Here is an 18,266-nt window from a genome sequence, read left to right as displayed (position 1 = left end):
GGCAGCTTCATATTTAAATATGCCACAGTACTGGGGCATACTGGAGTCAAACACAGTGCCTTATTCCTTCAAATTTTATATGCATCTGCCTCAATGCACCCTAAGTGTGTTTGAGAGAAAGGGTCACAGTCTCTCCTCTTAGGCCAATCTTTAATGTCCTCTCAGGACAAATACATCTCTGAGGGCCTCTCAGGACTGTGTATATAACACATTCATTCATCATCAATGAACGAATTAAACTGAATGTGAGACCACAGCCTACATCACCCTGACAAACAAAGAAGTAACCACCTTCAGGATTACGTGCTAATAAACGAACGGTCAGTTTCTCCTGATGAATCATCATCTCATGTAGGTGGGGCTCCAACTGGAGGCAGCTACTGATGCCAGCTCAACCACTGACCTATCACACAACACTGGCTAAAACTTGTGAGAGCCAATCAGGTTGCACGACACTGATCTCAAGAACTAATAATTCCTTTTCCAGACGCTCTATAGACAGACTGTCTGGGGTTGCGTGTGCAGGTTCCTTAGGTCGGTCAAGCTGAACAAGGGGAGTCCGCATCAGGAGGGAGAGGCTGGGCTTTGCCCCAGGAGTCAGCTGTGGTTGTGAATTTCCGTCAGATCTGGCTGTGCCACAGTGACTCTCTGAACCGCTGTTTACCCGCGGAACCGCCAAATTACAAATCCCTTCGTTTAAATTGTCCTCGTTTTTTAAAAATAGTCCGGGATCGATGAATTGCGACCGCGACAATCTCATCAATCAATGCGGTACGAAGACGTCCGCGCCGAACGTCGAGGCGAAGTACCGCCATGCCCGAGAATTTCAACGGTTGCGAGAAACGCTCTGAACGTTCTTGCTGCCACCTAAATGTCTTTCGTTCAAAATGTTTTCTATGCCGCATATTTGCATTAGAGGGCTAAAAACAACAATGAACGTGTGTTGAGTGCTGGCGGAACAGGGGCACAGCGAGGAGTCCTGCTCAATGACTTCCTGAGGCAGAATGACAATGCAAAACCCGGCCGTCGGCCTCCGAGCATTGCTATTTCCAGTGCGTCCCCGTGGCTATGAAACATTAATTTCATAAAGGGAGTGATTACCCACCGAACGGATCTCATTTTTACACCTGCTTTATGATGAGGGCACCAGGAGGGGAGCAGGGGAGAGAGAGAGAGAGAGCACGGTGTTAGAGAGAGCCCATCTGAATGCATAGCCTTCGTTGTGTAATGGAGGATTCTCAAATCAATTTCCCGGAAAAAAGGCGCCGCCGCGCTCAAAGAGCACGGTCGCCTGTAATTTAAATCGTCGTTCGCGCGAGGCGCCGCCGCCGCCGTCGACGTCGGGAGCAGACCTCCACGCTTCGACCGCCGGCGGTCCGCACGGGGAGAACGGGGGAACAAACTAAGGACGGGTGGAACGCCAAAACCGGTATTAGAACTTGCAGGAGGGGATAACAAAGGGAGGAAAGGGGGGGGGGGGAATCGCATTATTTGTGAAACGATGCAGGATCCCGAGCGACCGTTAGGGCAGTGTTCCCCATGCGGAGCAGTGCAGCCTGGGCGGGTGTGGCTGCGCCTCTGCGGGTCCGGCCTACCTTGGGCGGGGGCCTGGCGGGTCCGCTGTCCCGCACGGCGTAGCGGCTCCGGGAAGCACAGGCGGCGGGGCCGCCGGAGACGGGGCCCCTCTGCTGGGGCCCCGGGCCCTCTCTCGCTAAAGCTTGCTCGGGCCTGGGAGACTGAGGGCACAGCAACAGGGGAGAGAGAGAGAGAGAGAGAGAGGGAGAGAGGGAGAGGGAGAGAGAGAGAGAGAGAGAGAGAGAGGGAGAGAGAGAGAGAGAGAGAGGGAGAGAGAGAGAGAGAGAGAGAGAGAGAGAGCGAGAGAGAGCGAGAGAGAGAGAGAGAGAGAGAGAGAGAGCGAGAGAGAGAGAGAGAGAGAGAGAACCACCGTAAGGACGGGCTGAAAACACGGCGCACGTGACCATTATCACACTCTCGCACAGACACCGGCGAAACGCACTGCTGACAAATGAGTTAATGATCCGGCTGCCCTAATACTGCTCCAATGAATCCCTGACCTGAGCAGCGCTCGTTCTAATAGGGCACCATACTATTCAAAATGTACCAATTAAGATTACACAGCTGCTTAATTCAACAATTAGCAGATTTATTACTTGGATGCAAGTGTCACCTCAAACAGACACTTCAGCTTAACCAACACTAATGCAGCGGGGACTTTGAAAGTCGAGCAGCGAGGAGAAGAACGAAAGACGCGGAATATAACGGTTCTGTCGGGCACGGGGGAGACGCAACAAATTGGTCGGAATCGAAAAAGGCGTCCCTCTCTCCGTTTTCGGGGTGCTTTCATTTTTTTTTTTTACGCCCGCATTTATGATTCACCAACTCCAATTGTCTCTGTAAACAAATTACTTTTCATTGTATACATAATCATCTCATTTCTAGCTCCACTGTGTGGATCCCCTTTTGTCTGAGGCATTTATGATGGCTGCGGTTTTACGAGGTAATCACTTAATTATTCCACAGCTGACTGTAATAAAAGAGCGGTTTTCTGGTCGCAGGGACATCTAACCGCCTGAGGAAAAAGTCCGAAAACTGCCTTCTGCGAGGATTTTTCAGGGCAGGCGGCCCGTGCTGCAAAGGGTTGACTGTGCAGTGCGTGTGTGTGTGTGTGTGTGTGTGTGCGAGATGGAAAACTACTTAAAAAAGGAACACAAATACATGCTAATTCAGTCATGAAATTAAGTAATGATTCTTCCAGTAGTTTTTTGCTTATGAATCATAATATAATCTGACTGATTATGATTATTCTGTTCTGTAGACCTTAAAATTTTTAATCTGAGGCTGTAAATCCCTCTTCCATTAGCACTTCAGGGGGAAAGGGAGGGGTGGGGGAGTGGATAAAATATGCCTCATAAAATATTTAGTTACAGAGACGAATGCAGCGGAAATGCATGCCAGCTTCATTATGAAGAGATACAGTGCGGTATCATGCCTAAACCCACCTGTTTGTGAGTCGACTTAGCTTCCTGGAGAGAACTACATCCTTTTCTGACATTCTTCTGTTTCATCCGCTGTGAAGCAGGGCCCTTTTCATCCCTATCACTCTTTCTTATCTGAGGACAGTTAATTTTGGGATTAATATAAAGGCTGCCTTCCTCTTTTAAAGGATTTGTACTGGAGCAAGAGACTCTTATCTTAGTCATTACAGGGGAAATATTGGATTCAAGCATTTTAGTATCTGCAAAACATTCAACAGTGTCTATCAGGGTTTCACATGGTAAAGGATTAAGATAAGCAGCCTCATTATGGCACTCTAGCTGGCTCCCAGCTGTACTTCCTGGAGAAATACCAGGTGCTTTTTGGTATTCAGTGCAGGCCGGTAGAGGTGCTCCATCCATTATAGTTTCGGGGGAGAGGCAGGCCCTGGATTTGAGGCTCTGCTTCTTGGGCATGCTCATGGTGTAGCAGAGAGGGGGCCCCAGGTACACCTCCTCGGTGCAGGCCTGGAAGAGGAGCTCCTCGTCGTGGAAGTCCGGGGTGTCGCTGACGTCGTAGGGCAAGGGGGTGCTGCTCTTGTCCTCGGTGCAGGTGCTGACCTCGCCGCAGTCGCTGTCGTGGGAGGACAGGGACAGGTAGGAGTAGAAGTCGCCCTTGCGCAGGTGTATGGGCCGGTGCGAGTGCTCCAGGACCTTGTCTCGAATCTGGGACAGGGGGGCCGAGCCGGGAGGCTCCTGGTCCTTGTTCTTCAGGGCCACCGAGGCCATGTCGATGATCTCCATCACGAAGTTGTGCACGTCCTCGCCGTCCTCCTCCTCCTCCTCCTCCTCTTCCTCCTCCTCCGGGGGGAGCTTCTGAGGCTGCCGGGCGCAGCAGGGCGGGGCCCGGATGGGCGTGGGCTTCTCGGCCTCCTGGGGGTCTTTTAGGAAGGAGTCCAGGCGGTCCTGGCTGTGGGTCCCGCGTGCCGCTGCCGGGGCGCTCTCGGGCGAGGCCGCGCACCCGCTGGCGGGCGAGGCGAGGGGCGACTGGCGCCGGGAGCTGTGGCAGGGGATCTCCCCGCTCAGCTGGCCCTCCAGGGCCGACCCGTTGGGCTGCGGGTCGCAGGGCTTGACGGTTCTGACCGAAGCCCCGGACCCCCCGGCGGACGAGTCCGGCGAGTAGCAGTCCTTGAAGGACTCGCCGCTCTTGGTGAACAGGCCGCCCTCCTCCCTCAGGAGCTCGTCGTCCTCGTCCTTCCCCTTGGTGGAGTTCTCCACGTTCCCGTTCTCCAGGTCGTCCACGAACTGGCTCATGGAGCTCCTGGCCGCCTCCGTCACCGGCTGCTGCTGCTGGAGGGGGCCGCTCTTCCCGTTGGCGTTGGACTCCAGGAGCTTCAGCGCCGACCGGCTGAGGAAGCGCTTCTCGTTGGCGGCGGTCGCCGCGGCGCTCTCGCGGGACACGGCGCCGCACTGGAGCTCGTCCCCCAGGCCCAGCTCGCCCTTGTCCCGGGGGGCGGAGCGGGGCTTGATCCAGTTCTGGAGCTCGTTCTTCATGTACTCCAGGCCCAGGGCGAAGCCGCCCTCCATGTACTCCTCGTCGGAGGCCAGGCTGGAGTCGCCGTCCTCCTTGATGCCCAGCTCCTCCTCGGTGAGGGTGAGGGTGGAGCTGGACAGCAGGTCGCTGTCGTCCTCGTCGTCGGTGCAGGCCGAGGTGCAGGAGACGTTGACCACCATGCTGACGCTGGCGTCGGCCTCGTCCGGCGGCGGCGGCGGCGCTGCCGGGTGGCCGCGGCAGTGCTTGCGGAAGGAGGCGTTGGAGTCGGCCAGGCGGTTCCTCTGCACGGCCATGTCCTCCGAGCCCACCGAGGAGTCCTCGCTGCTGCTCAGCTCCGTCAGGGAGGGGGCCGAGCTCTCGTTGATGGAGGAGGGGGCCCCCAGGGACAGGGGCCCCGGCCCCGACAGCCGCAGGGAGCTGCTCCGGAGGGTGATGTCAGAGACGCTGCGCGTCATCTTCCCGGCGAAGGGGCTCTGGATGTTCTCCAGGCGCTTGAGCAGCTCCAGGGTCCTCCTGCTCAGCTCCCCCGTGGACTCGGCGGCCAGGCCCAGGTCCCCCAGGCTGTGCTGGCTGCCCGTCTCCTCCCCGCTCTTACACGGGGCCAGCCAGCTCTCCAGGGAGGTGCTGCGGTGCAGCGTCTCTTTGCCGGACGGGAACAGGTCTCCCGCCAGGAAGAGGGAGTCCAGGGAGGAGCCCTGCGAGGCGGAGGCGGGCCCTTTCCCGCCTTTCCTGTCTGCTGCCTCCCTCTCGTCGTCCGTGACCGCCCGGAAGGCGCCGGGGTCAAGCTCCTCCCCTTCCGACTCCAGCAGGGAATAGCGGCCTCTGATGAGGATCTCCGACGGGTCTCTCCGGGGCCTCCTCTTCCTCTCAGACGACTCGTCCCTCTTCTTCTTGCCCGCCTTGGCCCTCCGCTTGCCGTCCAGCGCGGGCCTGCCGTCGCATGTCCCGTACAGGGCGAGCTTCTCCGCCCGCTCCAGGACCCTGTCGATGTCTTCGTCGCGCACGCGGCCCACGGCCAGCGACTCGCCTCCGTCGGGGGGCGGCGTGGACGCGGCGCTCCCCGCCGACCCGTCCCCGGCCTGTCGGGGGGCGCAGGTCTCGGAGTTGCCGGGCGTCTCCGCGTCCCCCTCGCTCAGGATCCCGCTCTCGCTCTCCGAGCGCCTGGCCGAGTCCCCGGAGCCCCGCCCCCGCCCCTCCCTCCCGCACGGGGAGCCCCCGAGGAGGTCCGGCAGGGACTCGGCCGAGCAGAAGGAGGAGTCCTTGCTCAGGCTCTTCATCAGGGGCTGCTTGCAGCCGGGCTTTGAGCTTGAGGGGCTCTTCTTGCGCAGGGGGAACTGGGGCCTGTCGTACAGCTCCACCTCTCGAAGGCTGTACACCTGGTAGGCGTTGGGGCGGCGGGGCAGGGGGGGCGTCGGCCCGGGGCTCTGGGCCGAGGACGTCCCGTACCGCGGCGGGACGGCTGCGCTCGGCTCCGGGGTGTCCGGAGGCCCCCCCGGGGGGCCCTCGGCTGATCTGCATGTACGGCTGGGCTTTTCCTCAAGGTCGCCCGACTCCAGCCCCACGCCGATCAGGTCGTTACTGATGTCGGTGTCATCCCACTCCCAGGAATCTTCGGGGGGGCCGTGGAGGTCCATGAATGACGGTTCGATGATGTTCCCCGGCACCTTAGGAAGAGAGGCACACAGATGAGAAGCAGCACTTTTTAATTTTGAACGGAGAGCACGCACTCTGTCGTCCGTACGTATTTTTCACTATATTCAGACAGGGGGACAGCAGAGATGGTTACAAACAGAGATAGGATCAGAGTACGGTAAATAGAGTGGAGCGGGGAATCAAACCTGAAGCTGCGGCTGATGGATTCGCGTAGGCTCAAATCCGCCAATATTAAAGTGGTACGCTTGGTGCCAGTATTAAAGCGGTACGTTGCTGTTCAACAACTATGAACTCATTATTATTTTTCACCTTTCTTATCATGAAACTGCAAACTGGTCATTTTTGGTGATGATGGTCTGACCTTTGCGTGTTATTATTATGAACGGGCATCTCAAACTCTTGATTCCGGCCTAATTATAAGAGCGTCAATATAAATCATTCTTCAAACAGGCGAATCAGTAATCTCTCCAGCATGCCGACGGAGGCGAAGCCTCGCTCACTGCATGCCACTGTCTTCCAAATGTGCTTAGACACAGGCATTCTTCATGGCGCACAATTATACAAATTGCTTGGCTTCCAGTTCATAAGAGAAAGGCCGATTTATATTAGCCATTTTTATCTCCGTTAATCTAATAAACCAGCAAATCTAACACTTGCTTAGGTATGTTGTACATCCCGTATAATGAATTTTTATTAGATTTCTGTTTATTCTCCGCTTGCTGATAAAGGAAATACTAATGACTATGCTGGGATCGCTAATGCATGCTAAAACCCCTCAACGGTGAGAACAATCAATCAGTCTAATCAAATAAAAAAATAATTTCAGTGAGCCGCCTAAGCCGGCGCTGTACTACATTAGCGCTAAATAACAATCAAACTAGCCATCTGAGTGGGAAGACACCATAACCGCACACACGCGCCGCGCGGCCCTGACGGCTTTAAGGAAACCATCTCTCTCACGACGGTTTCCTTACTTGAGTTTTAGTGTCAACACAAAGCACTTAACAAGCCTTATCAAGCATCCTGCTTGACAAGGAACCAATGAGGTGAGCACGCACAATTTCTCCCCAGAGAACCACCGCAAGCTCACAAAGCTCATCTTTCACTGACCTTCACGACGATTTTAACAGTAATAGTAGAGGGGGCACGCTTAAAATACCAGAATGGAAAGCATTTTTTCATTTTTCCACATTTGTTCCCATCAAGCGAACGGCTATCTCAAGGTGCTACCTTGATAAAAAAAAAAAAAGAATGTGACCAATGGTCACCTCGCGCTTTATGTCACACCCCGACGCGGGGTGTCGGACGGACCGCGTAAACGATGTCGCCCGGCTGAATTTTGAGCAGCGCGCGCGTCGCTTCATCACCGGGGGCCGAGAGCGTTTATTTATAAACAAACCGCCGAGTATTTTTCTTCCCGCTCCGCGCACTTCGGAAAAGTGGAATTGCTCCGCGGGCCCTGCAAGGTCAGACTCCCGGAACGTACCGCAATTTGTCTTCCCCCCCCCCAACCCCGAAACGGAAGCGCTTCGCCAGGCGGACGAGCTTCGACAAGTTTCCCGGGGTTTTTGATATGTTAACCGCGGCACTTCCGCGGCCCCCTGGCTGCCGTCACACAGGAATGTGTGGGGAGGGGGGGGGGAGGGGGGGTGTGCGGCTGGGTAGGAGGGGGGAGTGGAGGGTGGGTGGTGAACAAACAGGCCTTGGATTGGGTGGGGGGGTGGGGTGGGGGAGGTGGGGGGATGTAATTTGCATACCAAAAGGGACAGCCATGGGAGCATCCTTCTCAGGGATTTAATTGGCGTTTCATCTCTTCATCTGATCGCGTTAATAGACGGAGAGAAGTAAATCCCACTATAAAGGCTTGAGAAAGCAGCCTCCGCGCTAGCGGCTTCCTTGCCAAAGCTACAGGTTTGAAAATAATTCAGTTTGTACTGTACAGCGGTGACCATTTTCAACTTTCCCAGAGGAGAGCAGCCAGAACGTTTTGTCTACAGGGCAAACTGGACTGAAGCTAAAGCCTCTCTGCTGGCCCCATATGGAAGCCTTTCTGAAGTAAAAAAAGAGCTTCACTGTGTGGGTGCCGAGTGGTGAATCCTGCCAAAGGCACTGGTTTTATTGTATGGACGCAATATACAGATTTTGGAATGTCGATGTTGTAACCTCCATTGGCATGTTAGGAGGATGATAAGTCAGCCACACTTCTGTCCATTTGCTTTTCTTACTAGTTATAGTAACTAGCTAGCTAGTTATCTGATGTTACTCAGGAATTGGTATTAATTTTATTTTACTTAGTTGATTGGTAAACGGTAATGGGTACCAAGCAAGTTATGTACCTTAGCCTTCATGTTATAGTCACAGGGAAGATTCAAAACCAAGATTACCTGCGGGTATAACATTGTTAGTGAGCTGACAATTTGACTGGTTTGTTATGAGACACCATTATGAACTACCACTGTAAGCAATCTTTACAGGAATCTTTATGGCTGTGTTCATTGGGCATTATATTGGGTATTATAGACACTACCTAGCCAGTAACATGTTAAGATGGGACATGTCCTCATAAGTTCTATTAATAGAAGAGAGCAGCTCCTACGGTTGACCGGGCACCTGCAGTCTGTCTGCGATAACTGTGAAGTGTAGTCCCTCTGCGCAATTGCTATGAGGTTCAGCTGGTGGACCCCAGAGTGAAAAAAGCACCGGCAGACAGGGGGCTCTTAGGAGAAGAGTGCCTGTCTCTCCTCTCCAAACTAGACTATCGACATCACAGCAGTGCGGGCCTGTGCGTATGATTGGGCATTGCAAAGTTGGGAGAAAAAGAAGAAAGAAAAACAGGACTCCAAATTGCTTACAAAAAAAGAGACTACTATACTATACTATACTATACTATAATACTCTTATTGAGAAAACACTTTAAAAAAAAAACTACTTAATAGATAGTAAGTATTATGTTCCTGTTATTTATGCTGTTATTGTTGTTGCTGCTGGTTTCCTTTTTTCTTTTTAATTATATATTCTTACTGTGGTTGATTATTGTTATCACTACGCTTTGGCAATATGTATTTCTAAATATGTCATGCCAATAAAGCATTTGAATTAGAAAAAAAAATGTTTTTTTGACTACTCCGTGATATTTAGTACACATGCGTGACTGGGTCCGGCGCAATGTGAGGCGGTCGATGGCACGCATCAGCCGCGGACCGCCGGGGCCCCTCTTCGGATACACCCAAGGATACCGCAGAGCCTGTTCGGCCCACGGTATGCAATGGGGCCTGTCCCGGCCTGGTATACATCACAATCATTACTCCGTTATGCGGCTGTGTGGTGTATTACCGGGCCGTTTCATTAGGGGATGAAAAGGACGTCACAGAGCCGGGGAGAGGCGCGGTCTCTGGCCGCCGGCGGCGGGGCGATCAGTCAGAGGGCTCCGCGCGCGCAAACAACCTGCCGCGGCGTCGCGTCCGCCCGCCCCGGACAACCGGGTCCGGAGAGCCCGCCGAGGAACGCCGCGGAGGAACAGCGTATAAACGGCCGCTGACGTTGCGCAATCAATGTGAATTAATGGGCAGATCTGAAACAGATCGGTTGTTCGGTCGGGGACACTTTGTTTCAGGGAATGACGGTGCCATTTTTCACCCGAGTCAATGATACTCGTGAGATAGATAAGAGCTGCAGTACCTTAAAAGCACAGTGATCCAGACTGGGAACCAATCATAATTTTGAGCTAGTTAGGAACTATAATCTGTTAGCATGTGAGTGTATGGTTGTATGTGAGTGTGTGGGTGTATGTGTGTGTGTGCCTGCATGAGTGTGTGCATGTGCGTGTACGTGTGTGCGTGTTTGTGTGAGTGTACTTGTAATACTATCTTTGTGGGGACCAAATGTCCCCACAAGGATAGAAAGATGAGGAAAATTATGCTTTGTGGGGACCTTTTGCTGGTCCCCATAAGGTCAAGAGGCTGTTTTAGGGTTAGGACTTAGGGTTAGGGTTAGGGTTAGAATTATGTTAAGGTTAAGGTTAGGCATGTAGTGGTTGGGGTTAGGGTTAGAGTTAGAGGTTACGGAATGAATGTAGTCAATGGGAAGTCCCCACAAGGATAGCAATATGAGACTGTGTGTGTGTATGCGTGAGTGAGTGTGTACGTGTGTGTGTGTGTGTATGCGTAGGTGTATGTGAGTGTATGGTTGTGTGTCTGTGTGTATGTGAGTGTGTTCGCGTGCGTGAGTGTGTGTACGTGCGTGTACCTGTGTGTGTGCGTGTACGTGTGTGTACGTGTGTCTGTGAGTGTATGATTGTGTGTCTGTGTGTGTGTTTGTGTGTACGTGTGTGTGTGAGTGTGTGTGTGAGTGTGTACGTGTGTGTGCGTGTGTGTGTGTGTGTGCGTACGTGTGTGTAGGTGCAGAGCGATACCTGCTCGGTGCCTAGCGCCCTCTGCAGGCGGGTCTGCCACTGCAGCGCCTGCATCACGATGGCCTCCCAGCGGCGCTCCAGGTTGACGGTCAGCAGCTGCAGGGCCTGGCGCTCGGCCTCAGGCTCACACGAGTCCGGGCTCTCCAGCAGCTTCTGACACAGCCTGAGGACGGAGGCCACGCCCCTGCGCCGCCCCTTCACCTCCGAGCACAGGGACTGGAAATGCAGAGAGAGAGACAGTTAGGAGACACAGAGAGAGAGAGAGAGAGAGAGAGAGAGAGCAGAGTGTGTGAGAGAGAGAGAGTGAGACAAATAAAGAGAGAGAGAGAGGACAGAGTAAGAGAGAGACATAGTTATCCTCCTGGTGTTTCTGTACACATGAGGACATGCTCACACATACTACATACACACAAGTCCACATTAATACCACCCTGTCTCACACATACAGTACCGCACAGTACACATTTTATAGGATTCGGTTTTCCTCACTCAACAGTATTGGTTATAGATGTGGAAATGATGGAAACGTTTCCAAGCCGAAGAATTCAGTGGCTTTTCCGGATACATTTTTTCATACGTTGAAATCTACCTATTGTGGCTATTTATTGACCACGGGTTAATTGGAAAAATGGGGGAGAGAGGCTATGAATAGCAACCAGATAGCGTTGAGTGAGTATTTATAGTTCAGACAGCTTATTGAAACTGACAAGCAATTTAATCACGTAGCCTAAAGGTGTGCAAATGATCTTGATTGAATGTGTTTCCTGTTCAGTAAAATATTAAACGTCTGAGATTCATGAGCTGTGTAAGGAGACAGCATCACTTCTCACAGTAAAGACATTATGTCAATAAACACAAGCAGAAAACCGGAGATCCACCTGCACTACTCTGCATGTAACGGCAAAGCACAGCGACGTGTCAAAATACATAACGTGCTTTAAATAAGAGGCATACTACATATTATATATGATTAGATTGTAATTTTTGTGCAATGCAGTGTATAGTACATTTTCCAAATTATTCACAAAATTGCACGTACGGAATGACTGCAAACAGCCATTCGGGCTCTTTTATACGGTACACCTCGGTTATGCTAATACGGCGTAAACACGTTGGCAATTTCCTCGCCGAGAATAATGCAGCGGCGTTAGCGTAGCCGCGGAACGCGCGGCGGCTCGCGTCGCCTCCCGCGTAACCTCGCACGGCGGCGCCGGGGCGCGGGTGCAAACCGCTCTGCCCGCTTCGCTCCCCCCTGCCGCCCCCGTGCGTCGCTGGGTCGGCGTCTCACCCCCCAGCCGTTCCATTTCCTGATGTATAACACCGTGCGGTAATTTCGATTACCGTAGCTCGGTAATAGGCGAAATTCTATTATTTCTAAAATAACCGCCGTACCTTTAATATTCCTGAATTTTAAATAAGGGAGATGACGAATGCCGAAAAGCTCCGTTCGGCCAAACTGTGACTGAGAAGGTTTTATTGTCCCATTTACGGCTGCGGCGCATTCCCCCCCAGCCCCCCCCTCCACCCCTCCGAATAATGCTTCTACACCTTGCCCTAATTCTAGGACCCCCCCCCCAACCACCTCCACCACCACCACCACCAGTGAACCCACTCCCGCCCCCCCCTCCCCTCGCCCCCCCCCCCCCTGCCACCGCCCCGTCTAGGGGGCGAGCGGGGGGCCTCGCCCCGCGTGGCTGATGAGGTCTCGGCGACGGCCCACCCTGTCAGGGACATGTAAATCACCCCGCCATCCACTTTTATGCCTCCCATAAACAGGTGAAATATTAAATATTAAAAGGGCGGCAGCCCACCTCCGCCAGGCCGCGCCGACTCCCAGCCGGCGCTCCGCGCGGGTTCTGACACGCGCGTAATGAAATCACCGGGACGCGCTGCTCCTTCTTAAAGGGGGAACGCCACGTTTCCCCGCCGCGTCGCGCGGGGGGGGGGGGGGACACGCCGGCGGTCCCGCACCCGAGGTTTTTTTGCGGTGCCTGTTTAAATATGCGCCCGTGGCGGTGTGGCTACAGAGAACCGCCGCCGCCGTCTCCGCACAGCTCTTGTAGGACAAAAACATTCCGAGTACAATTTATGTAAATCCCCCCCCTCCCCCCCCCCCACCCCCTTTGCTCGGCAATGCATTCCCTTACATTTTCTAATAAATATTAAACACTATTACATTTAAATTGGATTTTGGCTCAGCAGTTTCCTCTCCTGTTTTAGCATATATTTACTAGTTCCTTTGTCTTTTAAACAGGTAATGTGATTGCAAAATACAACGGCTTTCTCCTGGGGACCAAAGAAATAAGGCGCACTACATCATGATAAAGTTGTTGCCTGCAATGAGTTGGGGGGGGGGGGGGGGGCAGAGTCTAAACGAAACAAGCAGGGCCTTAACAAGAAGACAGATCATTCCACATCAACACAACACACACATTTATACACACGCGCGCACCACACACGCGGCAAACAACAATCACAATGATTATTTTTTTTTTATGCCACAAAGGCAGGCTTTGAAAACGTGCGTCTGGTGCGCTCAAACTGCTAGCATTGCCACGACCGCAGCTTTCTGACCCGCCCTCAAAAAGCCTGCACGGACAAGTGCATTACCATAAATGGGCGTACGTACAGTACAGTATGTGGCTAGGTCACGTGAAGCAAATGGACGCACGGTTCTGAGTGCATTCGACGGCCAATTCCATCCCCGCGGTTCCTCTCCTTCCCCGACTCTGTCCTCAAAGTTCCGCCAGGCGTACCGGGGGGGCGGCGCGTCGCGGGAATACAAATGGCCGGTCGGCGATCGATACCGCCGGTCCACTCAGTTAGATTAAAAGGCACAGAGAACCGGGCCCGTGTCATTAAATGCTGAATGGCATATTGCGCTTTTATATTTTCCGAACTCCCAGAAAATCCGCCGCTTCATTGTTTCTGCTACGCCGGGTTTTCGCAAAACGATTCCTCAGTCCCATTGACTCGGGCCTTATTGACATGGAGGCTGGAGCGCCGTACGCCAATATTTGCTAAAAAGCTTTTCAAACACGTGGGGTAGGGTGGGGGGGAAAGGGGGGGGAGAGAGGCCAGCTGTTTTTAAAAAATTTTCTCCGTAGCGTGGAGCTAAGCGGCATGTCGTTTCCGGGTGTTTCCGGCACGTTCGAGCCGGGGACCGGGGGGGCCCGGACTGGCATCAAAGAGCTACCGTCAAGCACCACCAGCCCACCACCCACCCCCCTCAAGCGCGGTCCTCTCTCAGCCGTACCCCCCCCTGGGGGCGGGGGCGCCCCACTCTCGCGGCGCTCCTGGAGAGGGGACATTTATCAGGTGCTTTTTAATAAAGGTATCGCAGGATCGGCCGGCGGGTAATACGCGGCGGCGGCGGCGGCGGCGCAATCTGGCGGCCCCGCTCGGAGATGACTATTTCCTGAGAGCTCATCACGTCGCCGTGGCGGCGTTATCGCCGGGCGCGATCCATCTGGGGCCGCGGCGCATTAATCTGCGGGCCGCGCGCTCATCGGGCCGGCGGTAATCAGAGCCGCGCTAATAGGCCCGGGCGAACGTGCGGGGGGCCCGCCGAAAAAAAAAAAAAAGGGAGGCTCCTCCGTCGGCCCTCCGTCGGCCCCTCCGTAACGCTCGCGCGTGCCGAGGAGGACTGCCGCCGGGGTTTGGGGGGGGGCGCCGCCTCATACTCGCATTCCTCCGGAGGTCCCCGTCCCTCGTCGAAAAAATCCCTCCCAACCGAAATTGCCGTTTCCTTTAATTACACCCAAATTCAATTTCCATCGAGCAGCTGTGACGTCTGCTGAAATCCCCCCCCCCCCCGCCCCCCTATTCCTTTTCATTTTTTTTTTAACGCTGTTCAACTGCCACAGAGCAACTAATAGCAGGGCTCAGGAGCCTCAGAATGCTCCGCGGCGTCACCGCGAGGGCGCTAATTAATGAGCTACACGGAGGAGGCGGCACTTCGCCGTCCGACAGCTTGTGTGCCGCTGTTTGCCGACAACCGTCAGCAGACTGTCAGACAGCGAGACGGGCTCAAACTGTTTGACGTGGGCTTTGCGAATACAAGGCTCGGGGTTTGTCACTGCGTTCCCTTTCGCCGTCTCGATTTCGCTTTCCCCCGCGCTCTCTTCCTCGGCGACATCGGCGATCCCCTCCCGATGGCGACTCTCGCAGGCTCTTAATTTGAACGTTTTCGATAAACACAGACGAGTCGTATTAGGCGGGGGCGGGAAGGGGGGGGGGGGGGGCAGGCGGGGAGAGAAGAGGGGGTCGGTTCACACTTTAGCGAGGCAACAAAAAAAAAAAAAAAAGCGGGGACTTAACGGCAACACTGACCCAGTGGATATACAATCAATTACCATTAATTAGAAATCTCTGATTAATTCTATTTGTTGATTAAGTCAATTAAAATCACAAGGACTTGTTATCGCAAATGAGTGTAATGAAGGCATGGAGAGACAATTTGCTCCCACAAACATATTCCCACAGCACAGGCTGCTTCGCGCCAGTTTCTGTGGATTTTCACTTGCAGCTGCACGCCTTTTTTTATTTAGCACAGTTAGCCGCTGAAGCGACGGCATTCACTGCACACCGGTTACAGGGAAAGCCGTTCGTTGTGATGCTAACGCGCTGTAAGGGTGCGTCTCCTGGCGTAGCCTGTGGAGCGCCGTCCACATGCTCGTTACGAGCCGCGACGTCGGCGGTTCGAATCCGACCGCGCGACCTTTGTTGTTTCTTTCCTGTCCTTCCTGTCTCTCTACACTGTCCTGTCCAATAAAGCTGCAAAACTCATTAAAATATATATATATATATATATAGTTTTTTAAACATTCGCTAAGACCTATTCGTCAAGCCTCTTCGCAAAAACGTGAGATTGGCTGAATGGCGTAGCTTGAGGAAGCGTACTGCAGGTGGAAAAACTACGCCTACGGTACACTGCGCCCTCTCCCCCCTCGATCGAACCCGACGCCGGCGGCCCCCTTCTTCGCCATTGTGCTCCGCCGCTCAGCCTGACACTTGTAGTGAGTGCTTCTTTTCCCCGCGGGGGCTCTGTCCCGGGGCAACAGAAGCACGCCTGAGCATTATCAGGGAGGCCCTCGTCACACGGGAACCTGAACATTATCAGGGAGGCCCTCGTCACACGGGAACCTGAACACTATCAGGGAGGCGCTCGTCACACGGGAACCGTTCGGGCTGTCGAGCTCTCTCTTCGTCTTTGTTCAAATCACCGGACTCCCATTCTACGCTCGTACAGTAATTACGCTGCAGAAATAGGTGCTTAATTCAAGATTATGATTTGCGAGCACTTTCATTTCGCTTTTTGTTTTGTGTACGTAAGAACAATAGCTGAACGTGGGAAGCGTTCCATTTCTACCCTCAGGACTAACTTCAGAGTTATTAAAAAAAACGCTACATTAGCACAGTTATGCTAGATGGGGACATTTTTTTTTTTTTTTGCGCTTTTGTTTAGTCTTCTCGGAAAAAAGCTAAACCCGAGGTGTAAATTCGAGATGGCACTAATGCTTTATGAATAAGGCGCGCCGTTCTCTGATGTGCTAAAGCAAACAAACAGCCCCGCAGCCCGCAGCCCGAGGACATTTTCTCATTAGCGCTTTCAAATGAAACGCCGCGCCGCGGACGCACAATGAAAAATAATACAGCGGCGGGGCCAGTCGATTCTGCCCGTAATGAGCGTGTCTCTTCTGGCCGTCACCTGTCTGCTCCCCATTAACTGATGATGAGGAACTAACACCGCGTTTGGCACTTTCGCGTGCGAGCACTTGCAGGGCCTAATGCGGTTAGCGCTTGGCAAAGAACGGGAGTTCCTTATTCCTAATCATGGAGAAAGTATTGATATTATATCTGCGCTGTCACATTTTATTAGCCGGACGGGGGGGGGGGGGCGACGGAATACCAAATCGGAGCCCGGCTGGAGTGTGGCTGTCTGGGGGGGGGAGGGTGTGCGGGCGAGGGGGGGGGCTGGCCAGACGGTCCCGGGCCAAAAAAGGGACGAAGATTGGGCCTGACCTTCCTTAGGAGGCCTGGGCCCGGTCCCAGATCGACATTAAGCTGGCGCTGATTCCGTCGGTGATGTCTCCCCGGTGGACACCCTGGCCCATCGAGTGTCACACCTGATTTGGCTGAAGCGGAGCTGATGAGGTGAGGTCACTCCGGTGTGTCCGCTAGAGAGATGCCTTCTGATAGAGATAGGCCTGATAAAGAGAGGCCTTCTGTTGGAGAGGCCTTCTGATAGAGAGAGTCCTTCGGATAGAGAGAGGCCTTCTGATAGAGGCCTTCTGACAGAGAGAGGCCTGCTGATAGAGGCCTTCTGACAGAGAGAGGCCTTCTGATAGAGGCCTTCTGAGACGTTCCCGCAGTTCCTCTCTCCGTCTCTCTTCTTTGCAGAAGGGCCGAAGTCCGGGGTATGGAATCATGTGACAGGCTCCCATGGCGACGAGGTGCCTTACCCAAGCCCCCCCCCCACCCCGCCCCTTCCTGTAAAACGCTGGCCTTTTCACCGTGGAGATTATAATGAATTAGCCGACTTCGTTGGCACGAGAGAATAATTCAAACCGAAGGTACGAGGCAGAAATGAACAAGGGTGCGACGTGGACTCTTCCTTAATGACACCTAATCACGGTAATCCTCTTAAAACATTTGGGATTACAGCTTGATTCGGCGAAGGTGTGTGGGTAAAACCCGGCCGTTCGGTACCTGCCTGAAGTTGGTGCGTAATCTCCGAGTCGTGCCTGATTGACGGGCAAACTTTCAAATGAACGCCGCCCGAGGGCCGCTGGTTGGTGTAAGGCTCTTATAAACGGCAGATAGAAAATTGGCAGCCACATGAATAGAACTGTCTATCCCCTATACACAAAGGTTTCTATGCAAATTTGAATAGTATGCAGAAACCTCATTTCCAATGTAGTCCCGAACTGAGAGGTCAAGCCCACATAATCTAAATACCCTTTTATTGAATTAAGTTGAGGTTGCAATTTAAACACATCATTAAGACATACATGAAGAAAATGATGGCCTTAAATGAAAAAAATGATTTGTTGGGGATAAGATTTTACTCTTAATTTGGAATTTAAAACATGATCCAAGAGCAGAACAAAGGTTAAATGGCCAAAATAACATTCTGTTTCAAAGATTCAAATGAACGTAAAAAGTTAGACATGCAACAACACTCTTTGGTCTGAGTGAGGTTCCAGCACTTTCTCCTACAGTAGGTCCTAGTACTGGCAGCCATGACACAAAAGTATACAGAATGTAGACAAACTGTCAAGATGACGGAGTGAGGACACATTCTCCACCATGCAATTGTCTTGTGGTAAGACTTAAAATGGCTACGTACTGTAAGCAACTAACTGCATTTTAAAGTGGACATATTTTCCCACAGAAATAAAATGACAAGGAATATTATTGAGCGGTTTCAATGTAGTCATCACTGTCTTTGGTTTTGTAAATTTACTCCACATGAGCCTTAGAACACCACCATAAAATTTACAATGGCAATAACATTCATATTGAGGAATAAAATATGTTTTGCACTACTAAACCACTGTTACTGAGCCTGTATGAAATTGTGTTTTGAACCGGTACATGATAATAAATACAAAGGAAAGATGTTCCATTAAGAGAGATTTGTCAGTGAGGC

General features: G+C 52.8%; 1 protein-coding gene across 1 annotated transcript in view; it reads right to left on the bottom strand.

The window, feature by feature from the left end:
* The window catches only part of akap6 (A kinase (PRKA) anchor protein 6), a 161,663-nt gene that overhangs the window by 3,129 nt on the left and 140,268 nt on the right, over window positions 1-18,266 (bottom strand). The window contains exons 12-14 of the mRNA XM_035383451.1: window positions 10,613-10,828; window positions 3,021-6,212; window positions 1,596-1,736 (exon numbers count right to left, since the gene is read on the bottom strand). Of these exons, the coding sequence (XP_035239342.1) occupies window positions 1,596-1,736; window positions 3,021-6,212; window positions 10,613-10,828 (3,549 nt within the window). The remainder of the gene's footprint in view (window positions 1-1,595; window positions 1,737-3,020; window positions 6,213-10,612; window positions 10,829-18,266) is intronic.

Source organism: Anguilla anguilla, chromosome 1 (genome assembly GCF_013347855.1).
Source record: "Anguilla anguilla isolate fAngAng1 chromosome 1, fAngAng1.pri, whole genome shotgun sequence".
NCBI classification, from domain to species: domain Eukaryota; kingdom Metazoa; phylum Chordata; class Actinopteri; order Anguilliformes; family Anguillidae; genus Anguilla; species Anguilla anguilla.
This window is presented reverse-complemented; position numbering and strand designations above follow the sequence as displayed.